This window comes from Halyomorpha halys, unplaced genomic scaffold (assembly GCF_000696795.3).
Source record: "Halyomorpha halys isolate HHAL.00 unplaced genomic scaffold, Hhal_1.1 Scaffold110.1, whole genome shotgun sequence".
In the NCBI taxonomy this organism is placed as follows: domain Eukaryota; kingdom Metazoa; phylum Arthropoda; class Insecta; order Hemiptera; family Pentatomidae; genus Halyomorpha; species Halyomorpha halys.
In genome coordinates, this window is record NW_027112640.1 from 2,636,142 (window position 1) to 2,654,364 (window position 18,223).

Genomic DNA, 18,223 nt, shown 5'->3' on the forward strand with positions numbered 1-18,223 from the left:
TCCTACAGTATCCTTTCTAAATACTCCACTAACGCCTGTTGAACAGATTCGATACTTAGGACTTCATCTTGACAAGAGACTTACTTGGAATCCACGCACAAGACTGAAACGAAAAGAAACTGCTCGTAGATTCCGATTGCTACAACACTTACTTGAAAAACGCTCTGAACTTCCCATTCACTACAAAAAAATAGTATACACTACGATAATCAGACCAATTTGGACATATGGAATTGAGCTCTGGGGCTCCACCAAACCACCAAATTCTTCCCGCATCCAATCCTTACAATCCAAAATCCTACGTAAAATCCTTGATGCTCCTTATTACGTTACAAATAAACTCATTCACAAAGACGTTGCAGAATTGGCCCAAAAACAGATATGCGCCTTTTCATTCCAAACTCATTAACCATCCTAACCTATTAATTCTTAATCTTTCATCCTTAACAATCCCTGATAATCCTCCGAGGTGTCTGAAAAGAAGATGGCCACGGGACCTTCGAATTTAAATTAATGTTTGAAGTACCACCGATGGGTGGTTCCTTCCCAAGATTTTCAAGTGTATATGAAACATAAACATATTTACTTATTGTATTATTTTGTACAGTTGTAAATTACATTAAATAAAAAAAAAAAAAATTGATTATTAAATTTTCTTTAAGTAAATTATGATTGAAATGAATATTGATTATTTTTAATTTAAATAGAATTTAATTTAATTTAACTATTATCCTAAACTAAAACCTATAAAACTACGAAATTAATAATCTTTGTATAATAATGATAGTGACTATTATAAATTTCTATCAGAAAATATAGTTAAAAATATATTGTATTTTTTTTATTTTAAATAATAAATAAACCTCTCGACTGCTGAAGAGGCCACTTTAGGGGTTGGGACACCCTCCTACCAGCCTCGATGAAGTAGGCACTAGAGCAGTGGCTGTGCCTGCAGATAAAGGATAATGCTGAGCTCATCCCATCCCTAATAACCAAAGAGGAAACTATTGCATCATTGTTGGGAGATCGAAAATATCGACATTAGCCACCTTATTGAGAATAATTATTAGTCAATTAAAACATATCCAATTAAGTCCGAAAACTCTTTTGGTCAATTGAAATTGACAACGTTTCAGCCAACCTGTCCATCATCATCAAGAACAATCTTAACTAAACATTTACAACCTCACATCCCTCTACTAAAAATTTGCTGCCTGTCCCGCCCATGTCTAATGTAATATAATGAAATTAACCTTTTTATGACACTATTTTATTTAAACATAAATCAAAATTAAATACAATATAAATTTTAATTATTTATAATATTCATTTTTTCTTGAGACTGGTAATTTTTTAAAAATAAATAATTCAAATTTTATCCATTATAGTCTCAAAACCTTTTATTTCTCTTATAAGTCCGACGTTTCGGCCAATCCGCCCATCTTCAGGGACAATCTAAATACAACTTTGAAACTATATAATTTAAAAAACTCTAACTCCATGCAGGCTATTCTGCTCAGGTCAAAAACATCAATTTCTAATTAGTCAAATATTCACTTAAAACAAAATCAAAATCATTTATCATCAGACACTATTCCTTAAAATTTTTTTTTTTTATCCTTGTGATAAAAGTTTTAAGGAATAGTGTCTGATGATAAATGATTTTGATTTTGTTTTAAGTGAATATTTGACTAATTAGAAATTGATATTTTTGACCTGGGCATAACAGCCTACATAGTTAGATTTTTTTAAATTATATAGTTTCAAAGTTGTATTAAAATTGTCCCTGAAGATGGCCGGATTGGCCGAAACGTCGGGCTTATAAGAGAAATAAAAGGTTTTGAGACTATAATGGATAAAATTTGAATTATTTATTTTAAATAAATTTTAATTTTAACACTGATAATACTCTATAAAAGTGAGTATTATCAGTGTTAAAATCTGGCCATCTTCAGAGACAATTTTAATACAACTTTGAAACTATATAATTTAAAAAACTCTAACTATGCAGGCTGTTATGCCCAGGTCAAAAATATCAATTTCTAATTAGTCAAATATTCACTTAAAACAAAATCTACAATCATGGTTGGTGGAAACGTTTGACATTTGAAGTTATCAATAAAGATTGATGGATTTAATTGGATATAATTCATTTTAATTGAATAATGTAAGAGTTACTAATAGTAAACAACTATATTGAGGCGAATTTATTGCTCGCATAGTCATGCCATACATTGAAAAAAAAAAAATTGTTTATAAAAAAAAGGGTATTTTTGGCTTTTTTGGTTTTTCAACATCCTAATCGTTATTTCTAGCAAGTAGTCAGTCTGTTTATTTTTGTTTTGTATATTATATGTTTATTTTTTGTGCTAATTGTCTCTAATGTGATTGGAGTAACGCGACTTTAAATTTTGTACATCTGATTTTTAGTTTATAGCCCGATTTATACATTTTTCTATAGTGGTCATTTCTTTTAGATTTCGTTTGTATTTTTTTTCCCGGTGTATGATTTTAGATGTATCAAGTTTCAATCTATACATAAAAAAAAAATGCATACATTACTATGTCTGTTTAAAATACATTCATCTAAGTGAAAAATCCTGATTACACAATACACTTTACATAATCTTGACCAATTCCTAAAGAATCCTCGACATGTACTGCATAATTAAATTTTATTAAAAGTTGAAGCTTTTTTAGAATTTAGCCCAACAGGGGGCTAAGAAAAACATTCACAAGTAAAGTGTGATTTATAAAAAATAAATAAAACTTTTATCTATTCGTTCACTTGTAGGACACTTACGATAGAGTTAGTTAAGCCTGAAGAAAATTGTATCTACTTATGAAGGTGCAAAAGAAATTTAATCACATTGAATTATTTTTAGGGGAAGCGATCCCTAATCAGTAAGCATTGAGGTTTACCTTAAAAAAAAACAAACAAACACAGAATTTCGATTTCCCGATCGATATGAACTTTTTTGCTTTTTGCATTTGTGGTCTATTATCACCACTTTAAATATTTTCTAGCATTTATGAAACATACTTTATATTTAAGAGTTATTAAATGGCATGTTACTCTAATTTAAGTTATTATTTTTTTATAGCTTTTATCCCTCGAAACTTCACATCAATATTAATCTTCATATATTATTAAAGTATCACCAAATAATGTGATTAGAAATAATAATTAAAAAGTTTATCTATCGGATGCTTAGGATGAGAGCATTTTAGGATTTACATAAATTATGACGCTCTAAACTACAATGTGCGAAATCTCTTTCAATTTTACATTGTTTCTAATGCATGGAAATCCAATACAAAGTTTAAATTGTACTTGCTCTGAGAAATATGAGGAAAGTTTTGTATAGCTCATTTATTAAATTTCTGAGAAGCTCCTAGAGGTTATTATTTTTTAATGCTCGCTTAATATACATCCTTTTATTCCCTCTCTCTTCCTTTATAACCATCTTCTCTTTCTTTTTATCAATAACTGTTTTTCACTACCCTCCTGGTGCCGACAACCTGGCGTAAATATGGCAGAGTTCTCATTCAACCTGTCCATTCCCATCAATCATTTATTCCGGCTGAATTCTTTTTATCGACCCATTCCGCTTTTGTGCTCTTGTTCGCAGCTGATTCATAAGTCCTGAGCCAATTTCCTTTCCAGTGCCTCTCAACTTCGTTTCGGCATCTTCTTGGAATTAGATCTTTGAAGAAAGTATATTTTTTAATTAAATCTCAATAAGAGACTCCACTCCACAACAGAATCATAATATAATAGCACTTATTTGCTTTTATCAATATTTAATATCTCTCGGTCTACAAAATTGAGAAAAATATTTTAGTATCCATTGAGTTAAAAAGGTAAGTAGAAATTGTAGCATCTTTATTAAAGAATGAAATCAATAACTTTTTTATGGACAGACAGGATGAAGGGCAAAATAATTTCATGTTAAATACAACATATTCATCGAATAATCTAACGGACATGTAAAAAAAAGTTTGTTACTATTCTAATCCGAAATTAGTGGGCTTATTTTTAAAATATGTTGAGAAAGAAGAATTTGTTTAGTGTAGACGTATTAACACCTCGCTAGTTGATGATAGGTCATTTCAGCCATTTTGTAATGAATAAGTGTACAGTAGCGTACTTTTCAACAGTTTTGTGTAGAACATTATAGGTCCAAGAAATAAAGAAGACAAAATAGAAAGTAAGCATATATAAGTTAAAATCAGCAAGAAGTTCTGATTTTTTAAAATGTATTTTGGGTTTGAATAGACATCAAAATCAACATTTGTCACCCCGGAAGAAAACCAGGCGTTTATTTTATTCAATAAAAAGTCATTTTCGTTAATTTCTCATTAGGTGGTAAATTTCCTGGAAACTATCTACAGTGAAAGAGATATTATGAACATCTTTTTAATTTAGATTTTTTTTTTTGAGGAAATTTTTCAAACATACAATTATAGCGAGTAGGTTAGTCTATATACGACATGTCACATTCTCACAAGAGGAGATCATAACACAAAAAAGGCAATCCTTCCCCGCACCACTCACCCCCCTACGACCCCCGGGGAGCGACGGGCCTATACCGCTTTTGAAATATTAGCTTAAAACGGGAAGAGGAGAATTGAAAATCGGCGTGAAAAAAAAAACCTTTGAGTCCTTAAATAGACAGCTTTTTAAGGACTCAAAGGTTTTTTTTCTCGACGAATACAATATAATATAATTGTAAATTTTCTCGAGTATGATCAAAATAATGTAAACATATTTTTATGCTGCTTTAGAGTGATAGTTATTTCATTATCCTTCACCGCCTGATATTTTAAAATTTATTCAAACTTTTTATAGGGTAGATATTTTCTATTTTCATTTTCTTCATTCAACCTCTTTAAAAGTCTACTAAGAGCACCAGTCCTATCCCACAGGACCAATCTTGGCCATCAGAACGTCCTATTCGTCAGGTCCTACCTTATACGTTGCTCTGTAAGTTTAATAGGCTCTGGGGTAAAGTAGATAAATACCTTTTATATTTCTTTGAAAAATAAAAAATCATTATTTTGTGACTTTAATTCGAGAAATGTCGTAGAAACTACTTTTTCAATGAAGAATATCAATGTAAACTACTTTAAAGTACATTTACTAGCTCAAAGCATTTAATTCAATGACATGGATAGGAAAATCATATTGGGATTGATAAACTTTCATAATATTGCATTCTAATTTTCGGTTACCCGTATTACTATTTGAGAAATATATGTGTTGTCAATTTTATCAGTGTAATTGATTTTTTTAATTTAGAAAAAAAATTCATTTGGATTAAAAGTAAAAAAAATTTGTAAAAAATGTAAAAAAAAAAAATGGATATGGAAAACAAAGTAGGTTAAAAACTGTTAAAAATATCACGAAATGTACCTAGAAAGCATAAATATGTTTACAGAGATTGTAGTAAAGAATATATAAAAACATAAAAATAATATCGATACCTATAACTGGTTGAAGTATAATCGACCATTTTGAATCATTAGAAAAAAAAAGGAATAATTTTAATGTTTCTTTGTCAATTAATAATCTTTTTTCTGCTGTATAATAAAAACAAAAATTCATTTGGATTACAAAAAATAAAAATTTACTAAGTGAAAAGAAAAATATGAGCTAAAATTTGCAAAAGATACAAACAAATTTACATATTGAGATATACGGAAAATTATATTAAAATAAGACTCGCCATGTTGTGCAGATTTAGTATGAATTATAAATATATTGTTGAACAATTAAGCTATAATTCGTACATATTAATTAAAATTTAAAAACATTCGTAAAATGAAAACAAAATTAATAGTCATTTGAGCTAATTATAAAACTTAGAATTTATGTATGAATCCATAGGAGTTTTAGTTCTGTAAGTCTCTTCAAGATTCTTATCGTATACGAAATTATTCATGATAATAAACAATTGGGAATGATCGAAGATAATTGAATACATTTCTTTTTGGAGCAATATTAACGATTATGATGCAATTTTCATGACAGCCGTTGTGATGGATAATGGATGAGGTGATGAAACTATAAATGTATATTTAGATTGATGAGAAGAAAACCGGGAGAGGACGATGTATTATCGATCGGGTTACAGATCATCACGCCATTATCCTCCTGTAATCACCGATAATAAGAAAATCAATTTTATAAAATCTTACCTAACATTATGGGTAGCAGGTAATAAATGAATCTTCCTAAATGATTTGAATTGGAGCGGTTCTTAGTCGTGTCAGATTATTTTGTTTGTTTGTTTGTTTATTGTTGCTTAAAGGCGTAAAACCCTTTGGTCATCAACGCCTATGGCATGCTATTATGACGAAGCTACAAACACAATAATAAAAATGATAATAATAAATAATAAAAATAATAAATTAAAAAAAAAAAAATTTAAAATCGAAGAGGAGTGATAATTTAGAAAGAAGGCGATGTTATTTTAAAAATGTAAACACTAATGTAACTTTAGCTTCCTCATCTGTGAGAGCTTCTGATAAATTTGGGGTCAGTCCTATCCTGTTTATTGTTGGCAAATAGTGAGTAAATTCTTCAAAAATATGTTTAATCGTGATAATGGACTGATAATTTTTGTACGTTGGAGGTGGGAGTTTTCTGATCAGGTGAGAGTGCGCGAGGAGAGTATGACCTATTCTCAAGTGGGTTAGAGCAACTTCCTCCGTGCGGCTGTTGCGGTAGTATCTCAACCAAGGTTTCACTGGTCTTTTGATTTCTTTTAATTTACTCTGAGAGCTTTCATCCTACTAAGCCTGCCATCTTTCTAATATTTGTAATTTAAGGGGTGTACTGAGTTCTGATGGGATAAGAACGGCGGTGCCTCGGCCAGGGAGCGTGAGTGCCTCTCTGGCAGCTTTGTCTGCGAGCTCGTTACCAACAATGCCAATGTGGCTTGGAGCCCATATGAAAATTATGGACTTACCTTGTGATAGTTTTAGAAGGAAAGATTGTATTCTTATGATGAGTGGATGTTCGCAGTACATGTTTCTCACACTATTTAGAGAGCTCAACGAATCTGAGATTATTACTATAATAGTCTTCTGAATCATTGAAAGGCAAAAATGGAGGGCTGATGCTATCGCGTGGAGTTCGGAGGTGTATATTGGATTATTTTATTTATGGATTTTCAAGTACTCAAAACTATTAGTTCAAGGGTTATATCCGGTTTTATTTCCATAACATGAAATCTATGTATTTTTAAAAATAAGGAATTAGATTAGAATGTACTTAGGTATACAACAGCGAATGTCCCGCATTTTTGTACTGTAATTTTTTTCATCAGGGACATCGTTTAGTATCATCCGCTTTTAATCCAGTGGGGACCAGAAACGCATTTCAGTGGAGTATTTTGAAAAACTTCAGAAATTGTTTTTTTTTGTATTTTTAGGGTGTTTTTTTTCACTCATTTCAACATTGTCACCTTAAGGTTTAATCTGAATTAAAAAACAAGAAATCTCCCTATTTATACGATAACCATATATTACTTTTTAAAATTATCACATTTGCTCTGAATTATTTAAAAGCAAAATATCTATAGTTTTATTATTTTGCATGGCTAGGCAAAGACATCACAGAAAAATGTGAAAAAATGTAGTCTAACGAAACGGAGTTTTAAAAATGTATTTATTTATGTGCTTTAGAGATCTGATTACGGATATAATTTTTTTGACCGCATCTTTTTTCTGATTTACATCAGGATGGACTACATTTCTTCTCATAATTCATTTGTTTAATTCAATATAAAATTTATTATTAAAGTTATGGGAATGATGTTTAGTTTTTATGGTAGGGCAAAAATAAAAAACTCTCTAAAATGTCTTTTTGGTTATTTGACTGCATCTGACCATTGGATTAAGATCAGATGTTCCTAAATGGGACCCGGGAGGGGTGGGGGGAGGAAATAAAATAAGTAAAGATCCTTACTTTATTTAGATTCAGTAAAGTTTGATTTTATTTTAAAGAGATTGATTTTATTAAAAAAAAAAAAGATTGATTTTTAGCTTTTTTTTTATATTTCCAAAAAAAAAATGAAGTGGTAAATCTGTAGTATACAACAAATCAATATGGAGGAGCAAAATAGCAGAACTTCCCGAAAGGTTTCCAGATAAAACATTTTGAATCCCATTGACTGTAGTATTCATGGTATTTAAATTTATTTATAATTATTTCCAAGAACCCATTGACAAAATAAATCCATCTGCAGTTCAAGGGTCTAAGTTCATACTTTTTTGTTTCATTCACTAAAATAGAGTAACTTAGCTCTATCTCTTCTACGGAATATCATATCATCTTATTTTAATATCAAGAGCTCTGTTAATTTTATCATGTTAATGAATAATTTGTATAGAAATATTTAATTATAATATAATGGATGGGACGTATTTTCTTAAATACGACAACTAAAAAAATAAAAAACTAATTGTCCAAAAGTTGTTATGAAGAAGAATAAGGACGCATAAAAAATACTGAACACTATTATAGTTGAGGCAAGGGAAAACTATCATATTATCGAAAAATTGTGAACAATGAATAAATAAAAGATAATTGGAGTTTTAAGAGTTTTTAATTTTCCCAGAAGTTGCAATATAGAATGGTATAATTTATTAAAATAGTTTTAGTTGAGACTTCCACAAGATCAAAATAAAAAAAAAAATCTTTTCTGAAATGATAATATTAAATAAATCTGGAAATCTTTTTACCATATTTTTTTTTAATTTCGTCCTTTATAAGAGATGGTATATTCATAGGTGGTTGTTATTCTGCTTCTCGTTGAATGGAGGTTCGACCCCACTACTCCATTCATAGAACCCTGAAACTTGGATAACAAAGACGAAATCAGGAGCTCATACATTTAGACGGCAGTGCTATCACGGTGGTTCCCGGAGGAAGCACTGATAACGGAATGTTGAACTTCTTATTTATTTACCTCTTTGGAAAACTTTAACAATAAGTATTGATTAATCTAGGTCGATTATGTTTTATTGGAAGTATCGACGAAGGTTAGAAGTCCTTTGACTGTTTAAGTTTATATATGCCTATATTATAAGTTCGATATGTCTACAACTTGCTGATTTATTTTTGTAAATAATCAAAAAGTTGAATCAGAAGAAATTCACACATAGGAATCCACGCGACCTCTTGAAAAATCATTTTACAGTACATAAATATCGTAGCTATATTTTACAATAAATGTATTCATTTTTCATATTCCATGTTCCTGTATTGAGTGAAGTAATAAACCTTCATTGATAAATTAATATTTCTGATAAAGGTGTTTTAAGTTGTATAAATCATCAGTTGTATTTTACACTCGGTTGAACTTCTGAAATTCTACTATTACCGCCCTTCCTGGATTGGCGGTGAAATTAAAAAATATATATATATATATGAAACAGTGATTTTAATTTGATCTTTTAATATATATAAGATTCGTGAATGATATCTAGGAAGCATGAATAGTATCTGTTTTATTTCTTAAGAAGACCTCATGAAGTTATGTTTCTAAATTCGAATTAGGGTTATAACTAGGTTTCTTTATTCTGTGATATAGAGTAACCACAACCAATATCCATTTTTAAAGGTCTTAAGGTTATCATGTAATTTCTTGAGGATTATTCTTTTACACCGGACCACTATGTGATTTTTTGCCGTCCCGAGGCGAGATTTTACCGGACGCCTCCTCCTACCACCTCAAATGGGCCAGGAACCCATTTTCATGTTTGTGAGTTTTATACCTTTGGACTGTCGCCAATGGCAATAGAGATGAATCTTCAGTCGGCTTAGTATAATTTTAATTATTAAAAAGCAATATTATAATGGAATTAATTTTTGTTTCTGATCCGTGACACCTTTATGGCAGCAAAAACAATGTTCACAAAAAATCTGTTAACTATTAATTTTTTTATACCAAAAATTTGTTCATAATTTTTTCTTCCATATTATATAAGTGCCAGAGGTCTATGGTTTAGAACACTCGGTTATCGTGAGGGATTGTCTACCACCTGCGAGCAAATACCTATTACATGAAGCCAATAGGAAGGGATATAGGTCGAGCATCGTGGAGGACCTCCCGGCCATTAAGCAATACTACACACCAGACGAAGTGGACTCGGCTGTTGAGATTATCACCACTACCATCAAAGAGGCAGCCAATAGGAATATTCCGAAATTTACTCCTGTCCCCAACGCCATCAGGAAGCCACCGAAGCACATCCTCGCTCTGATTGCCCAAAGGAACAACCTGCGCACTCGTGATTATAGCTTAAAACCGGCCATCAACGCTATGACACGGCAGATAGCATCACTCATGAGAGACTGGAAGACGGCGCTCTGGCACAATCAGCTCCGCAGAACCCACAGACAGTTCTGGAAGCTAGTCAGAACATTCGTCACCAAGAGGAGGATCGTGCATCTCACCGATGGGAATGACCTGATGACGTCTGGAGAGCAGGCTGCTTTCCTGGCCCAGCGGGGGATGCAAGCCCATCATACGTTCGACGCAGCTCCATGGTGCACCACTCATGCGACACCTCTACAAGACTACGCACTCCAAACTGGAGAGTATGCAGAACTCCCTCCTGAGGCGAATAGTTAGAGGAACTTTAATCCAGTGGGCCAAGAACAAAGTAATATATGAGGAACTCCAACTCCCGTCTGTGCCAGAATTCATAGCCCGTTGGCACATCAAATTCTTTGATGGGCTGAAAGCCTGTGCCAACCCTCTATTCCGTGAGATCGCCCCTCCACCAAGACCTTGGAGGTGGCAAAGCACTGTCCCTCTGGTCGACGTCCTCGCCTTGGGAGGGACTTCTGGCTCTGCAGCCTGAAGTCATCACTTCAACACCACCAACAGGAATAGCCCCTCCCTATTCTTAGTGAGCATCCAGGCAAACATATGCCATCACTGTTGACACCGCCATCAGCGGACCAGGCAACCATTCATATAATGCCATCCAGGCAAAACAAGGTAATCAAATAGCCGGTATATGTACCTATCATTTTTCTATTGTATATATTTGTAAATGCTTATTTCTTTGTTACAGGAGGTAAGAAAAAAAAAATCTTTATATAGTTTTTTTTTTTAAATAGTTTTTTCTAAAAATCTTCAGATTTAGTTTCTTATATTCATTTTTTTGAATTTGGAATTTGATATTTGTATTTCGAAGATAATAAAGAAAAAACGGAGGTCAAAGTTAAACAGTGAGGGAACAGTGACAGATCCAAATGCATTTCCAAACAGCGCCTCAATATCCAAGCATTTCTTCCATCTGCCAATTTAAATTATTGATGTGAGGCTGAAGGCCCTTCAGCTTTGGGCTCTTCAGTACATTCAAATACTTATAAGTTTTATTCCTTTCTATAGATCTCAGTGAATATGTGTATTTGTGCCGCCTCGCTTGCGCACCTCATTGTTGAAACATGATAATAATCCTTATTCAAATATCTGTACTGATAAATATAAAGAATTTAAGTCCATATTCTTAATTTTCTAGAGATGGAAAATAAAGTAAAAAAATTATTTATAAAAATTTATCCGTTCAATACAGTTTTAACCAGGATATTATCATAATATACAACATAAATCCCTTATACCAATCGATAGATTTTTTTTTTCTTTTTCTGAGTCTGACTATGCACCTTACTCAACATCAACTTTTTTTTTACTCAAATCCGTTATACTTATCAGTACAGATATATTATACGTTTTTTAAATATTAAAAACAAATCGGAATTAAAATTTATCGTTTAACTAGCTACTGTCCTTGGTTGAGTACGTTTTATAAAATTGCTAAAAGCTCTACTACAATGTACAGTAAATTAGTTTACTAGCTGGGAACTAAAAATAGTCTTCAAATATCTAGTTTCTTAAAGAAGGATTGAACTGGGGTGGATTAAGCGCTAAACAGGTTTAGCGCCTCCCAGGTTTCAGAAAATCTCAAATCAAACCATTTAAGGAAGAGATTTGAATGTGAATTTTAAAAGTTTATTTTATTTTAATAAAAAGCGCCTTGCCTCCTATTTTAGTTGTTTCTTATAAAAACAGCAACTTAGTGAATTAAAAAAAAAATTTCAAAAATAAAAATTCCCGTAATTTTCGGCTAGAAAATTATTCAATTTTTACTCAGAGTATACAACTGGTACAGTCAATGTCCTTAGAATACAGGCATTGAACTATTTCATGTACACTCCTTTCACTTGAGGATTTTTAAGTAACTGTATCTCAGAAAATATTATATGTACAAATTTGTATTAGTGGTCAAATGGAAGCTCGTTTAATGTACTTTGAAGTAATTTATTAAATTATTTTTATATGAGTTACGGTTTCCACGATATGTGCAATAATAAATTCACAAATATTAATTTTTTGGAAAAAAGGTTTAGTCTTTAAAAATCTGTATCTGAGGAACTATAAGAAATAGAGATATATATTAGTGATTAAACTGGAGTTAATTAAATGCACTATAAAGTGGTTTATAATTATTATCGTATTATTAGCAGTTTCCATGACATTTCTCAAAGTAAATTTACAAAATTTTGAATTCTCTGGAAAAAATGGATGGTTTTTGAGAAGCTGTTTCCTAGGAACTACTGGGCCTAAAGGGTTCAATTAGAGCTCCAATTGAAACTTGTTAAATGGGCTATAAAGTGGTTTATGATGGTTTTCTTTGTAGCAGTTTCCGTGATGTTTGAACAAATACTATTACAAAATATTGGTTTATCGTTGTTTCGGGAAAAAATGTTGGTTTTGGAAAAAAAAAATATATCGGAAATTTTTTAATTTAAAGAGCATCATTTTTGCGTTCTTAAAAATTTTGGTAATCATTGTTTAGCATAAATTACTTAAGTAATGTTTTCATAATAGCAAAAGGAGGGCTTCAATAAATTTGTATTGAGGGCTGTGGTTAAGAAGAAAAAATAGTTTTTAACTATTAATTATATGCCGACGCTTCGAACTACAATAGGTAGGTCTTCATAAGGGCTGTTGTGATGGATAGAGAGGTATAATAAAAAACAAAATGACCTTCAGGATACTCATAGAATAAATTTATTCACAATAAATAGCTAGTTTTTAATAGTTGATAACTATTTTTTCCCTGATTTCTAACTGCCCTGACATTTTCAAATTCACATACAGTCAGTCATCTATTTATAATTTTTTTTATTAATTAGAAGAATTATACAAAATTCTCTTTCATGGGAAAAATTAATGTTCAAATCTGTCAAAATTCAATGTTGCTAACCTATGATTGACAACCATTTTTCTTGAAACTATAAATAATATACATATTTATACATGAGACTACTCTGTCAGTGATTAATAAAAGTTCGTGACTTTAATTATAGTTCTTATTATATTTTGTTTATATATGTTCAATAAATGTTTTAGCTGTAAAGAATTTTTTAATATAATTTTATCAGGCCCCATAACATCGGTTACACCCTGATACCACACCTCCTCCCTGAAGGTGGAAAAACGTTCCAAGAAATAACCGAACGAATTTAAAAACAAAATGTTAAATTTATGGCACCTCAGTTGCAACCCTTAAGTGTTCGTTTCCTTGAAACTTCTGTTCTTTGGAGGAGACCCAAAATTTTTACCGTTCCTGACCTTTTATTTTCATCTGCTAGAATTGAATAAAAAACAATTTTATTCAAAGCTGAAAGATTTCATGTTCATACCCATTACTGTTTACTACTTACTTTATTTGTTTCAAATAATACACTTTATTAAGGTTGTTTTAATATATAAACAAGTAATGAATAAGACTATTTATTAGAGTGTAATATAAGAATAACGCATTATGTAAAAAAAAATATTGAAGATAAAAATACAAGTAATTTAGACTGGTCTATTATGAGCATTAAAATAATGCCAGGCGCTCTCAGCTTGGTTTATATTTAGCTAGTCAGATGTTCCTAACTGCCCACAGCCGTTGTAATTCGTTTCTTCTCAGCAATATGAACAAAGTAAGTTATAAATACAGAGTTTCATCATTCTTATCTACTCATTATGATAACTATTTCATATTTGAACATAATAAATTAAAAATCAGTTTAAAGATTTATTCAATGCTATGTATCTCTGTTTCGCTACACGCAGATATAGCTTACATGTTATGGTCCAAAGATGGTGTGTTCGAGTGGTGTCTTCGGGATCCCAGGCAATTAATCCACCTATTTCTCCATTCCGTCCCACCGACCGGACGTAGACTGATGACCCTACCTCGTATATCTTAATCGAGGATCGTACTGTGGCTTTCGAACATTTCAAATTGCCGTCCGGAGGCCAAATGCGCCTGCTAACTCTGAATACTCATCCTCCTGGGCTTAAATTCATTTTGTCACCGACTTTGAACTCGAATGAATCGGTGGGAAGGACACTGCTGAATCGGCCCCAATGGTTATGGAACCGTCGTTGCACTGTAGAAACAATGGTTCGTTTATAACTCGAATATGAGATTGGATGATTGCATTTTTTAGGCTATTTGTACTTTCGCTCACAATCAATGTCTGTGATATATGATTCTAATATATACATAAATACATATATGCTAAATCGATATAGGTGTGGATATAAGTTTTTATGTTAAATACAATATGTTTTGTTAAGGAAGAAATATTTGAAACAAATGATAATTTGAAGTAAATAAGATGGATTTACATCAAATCAATTTATGCACTTACCCCTATTTACATTCTATAAATACTTTTTTTTTTTTCAATCTATTTCACCTCTTTTTAAAATGGAATATTGAAATTCGTGAGTAACTTGGTTTGATAGAATGAAGGTAAAAAAAAAGGAAACTCCAGTAATGTTGGTCAGTCCCCAGGTGTTCATTTTTCGGGTCTTGATTAGTTATCAATGTATCGCAAAAGGAGATCTCTCAAGTCTGTAATTAATAATAGTTTTAAAATTGTTTATAATAAGACCTGTTAATTAACTGTCTTTCATGATGGGAACGTTGTAAATCTAAAATAGTTAATACAGAACATTGGGACAATATGGATATAATTTATACAATTGAATGATAAAACTAGTCTCGAATGATATCAGAAACTTTATTTATTAATTTTATTAGAAGAATTTAGAACCAGACTAATTATGGAAAGGAAAGAAATATTAATTTTATTAGAAGAAGATTGAAATCTTTATTTATATAGTCTTTATTTATGATGTGTATATCATTTAAGTTGATGTGTATTATTTTTAATTGTAAATATTAATTTATATTTCGCCTTTGGTACTGTACTCTCTCTAACAATAAATTGAGCATTAATTTCTGTTGCTATAATTTGATTACAAATTTATTTGGTTGAAGTCAGTAGAAATTGTGTACAAACTATTACATTTTTACGAAATAAAGGATTTTTTCGTTGTATCATTGTTTTAGTAAATATTCAATTTATTTTAATCAAATTGATCATATCCTTCAAAATTTTGTTTAATTTTTTGTATTTTTTTTGTTTTATGATGTGATTTAATTTAAGTTGATACTCATTATTTTGAACGATAAATAACAGAACTATGCTTTTTGTTCTACTAATCGCAGATTTTATTAGTCAAAATCGTGTACAAACTATTAAATTTTACGAAATTAAAGTTTCTTTCCCTTTTATATATATATTTTTATAACGACTGCGGTAAAGATTGCTTTAGTCAAAAATAGTCATAATGCAATAAAAAAAATTAATGCGAAAGTGAGAAGATAGCTGGTGAGTGAGACGTCAACAGAAAATAACTTTGTTCCCGGCACCGTTGGCCATTATTCTTTATTATTAATGCCCTTTGTAATTTTTTCAGTAGCATTACGTTTCCTCTCACCACAGAGTCCCTCACGAGCCATAAGATATTTTTATAACTGCAATAAAAATATATTATGGCTCGTAGTAAAATTATTATTTGTAGACAGTACTAACTCCTTCATTATTACACAGGTTTATCGGAGCCATCGAATTCAATATCCGCAATAAATGACACGCGGAGGTATAAACATTAGAGGCCATAAAGCAGCACTTGCCCTCGAAAAAGAAATGATTTAATCATAATTCACCACTTCGCGTTGGTCATTAGTATTGGAAATTTTAACGTTACCATTAATAAATATTGTTTGGTTTCATTTATATTGCCAATTTAATTGTTTTGTTTTTTTTATTATCAAATAATAAAGAAATATTAATAATTTAAGTCTTTTTAAATTTATTTAAATAATTTATACCCTAATTTAAAAAAGAGAAAAATACGACCTTCAGATGCTGCTCACGCTTTTTTATTTGTTATTATTGCTTATGTTCAAAATAAAAAATAGCCTAATAAATAAAGTCAATACAATTTTTTTAATAAGCCGATTACAAAGAACATTTTATTTTTTCCTTTATTAAACATTTTTTATAACTATCCTAGTGAAATAGAGGTGCAAAAACTTTTAAATACGGCGAAAAAGAGGTAGGGGAGAGAAAAAGATAAAAATTTGAATTAACACTAACTCTATTTACTTGCAAAAAAAACAAAAAACTAAGTGAGTAAAACTAAACTAATAATACTTTGTCTAAGTTAAAATTTAATCATTAATAAATATTTTATATTAAAACTAAAGTTATAATCTATTACTGCAAAGTCATTGGCTAGCGGATATCTGCATTATGCAAATTTATTTTACAGCCAGCATAACTCAATGCACTTGGTACCAAAGATAACATTAAATTTTTTAATCATAATAACCTTAATTCTCTTTATGTCTTTGACTTTATAACATTAAAATTGTATCAGTTTTTAAATGCAAATCCTGTGGTACAAATTCTTCTCTAGTTCATGTCTATAAACCTCCAAAAATTAAACAAATGTGAAATACATAACACAATTTGGTATTTAGGGTCCTGACAATATTCAGGTTTTCCTGAAAACATCAAGCACAGACTGCATTTAGGTTTTGTTTTTATTCTATAATTCGGAGAAATAATACGATTCTGTTAAAACTATATACTCGTTTTGTGAGAGTGATAATTTAGAAGATTTTTCAATAAGGAGTGTTGTAGACATAGCAAATCTGCCCAGTTGATTCGGATGATACTGTAGTGTGACATGTAAACACTACTCGTACGCAATCCTGCTCTAACATATTCCAAAGCGCATAATTCAACACTTACGTTGACAATAAATGAATCCCTGAAAGTTAAAAGGACCGTTCTCATAATTGTCGTGTTCTATTTGATGTTATAGCTTTGTTGGTTGTTGAAAGAATCAGAGAAATTTGAAGGTATCAAGGAGTGGATTGAACTTAGCAATGCATCTTAAACTAACTTAGATGTATGTGTATATATGAGGAGAAGATGGTTAGGGGTGCAGTCAAAGTGAAACAAAAATAAGTTGGTGTAACCTATTTAATTGTGCCAACGTTTCGGCTAGAGGTTCTAGCCTTCTTCTGGGCTAAGAACAGAACAAGACAACCACAGTAAGTATAGAAAATAAAATAGAAAGTAATAATTTTACAAAATGAATTAATAAAATGAAGTGATGAGAGAAGTGGGAAATAAAATGTATACATAGGTAATTGAAAAAGTAGGTAAAATAACATTATTAAGGAAATGAAATAAAAATGAAGTTATCTAATGCAAAGAAGTATGAACATATTAGCTATTAATAATTTAAAAATAGAAATATGTAAAGAAAGAGAAAATTGAGAGAAAGAAAATATATGTAACAATAATAATTGATAAAAATATAAGTAAAGTATAGCATAAGAAATGAATAGAAAATTTTTTTTTGGAAACACCAATAATGATATAGTGAACATAACTAATAATGTTGGTAACAAAAATGACAAAAGTGGAGAAAAGAAGGGATGGTAAAATGAAGAAAGGGGGAAGAAAAAAAAGAGAATAATACGAACCTGTTAGCTTGAAAATCAAACGCCTTATGGATACTGCGCCAATAACGGAAAAACTCTGAATTAAAAATTATTGTTATCTTAGCCCTGAAGAAGGCTAGAAACTCTAGCCGAAACGTTGGCACAATTAAATAGGTTACGCCAACTTATTTGTGTTTCACTTTGTCCGCACACCCAAAGAGTTCTTCTCGTACGTCATCTACGGTCAACTATCTCTCATAATTATGTGTATATGTATAGATCATTAGAAGATCTAATGTTCGTTAACGAATCGAAAAAAAAAAAG

At 30.8% G+C, this 18,223-nt stretch overlaps 1 protein-coding gene across 4 annotated transcripts in view; it reads left to right on the forward strand.

Moving 5' to 3' along the window:
- LOC106677870 (dual specificity protein phosphatase 22) overlaps positions 1–18,223 on the forward strand; it is a 208,555-nt gene that overhangs the window by 33,234 nt on the left and 157,098 nt on the right. Inside the window, exon 1 of one of the 4 annotated variants that reach the window (XM_067050444.1) lies at positions 13,977–14,020. The exons of the other annotated variants lie outside the window; for them this stretch is intronic. Within the exon in view, the coding sequence (XP_066906545.1) occupies positions 14,012–14,020 (9 nt within the window). The 5' untranslated portion in view covers positions 13,977–14,011. Of the gene's footprint in view, positions 1–13,976; positions 14,021–18,223 lie in introns of those variants that run through there. 4 annotated transcript variants of the gene reach the window in all.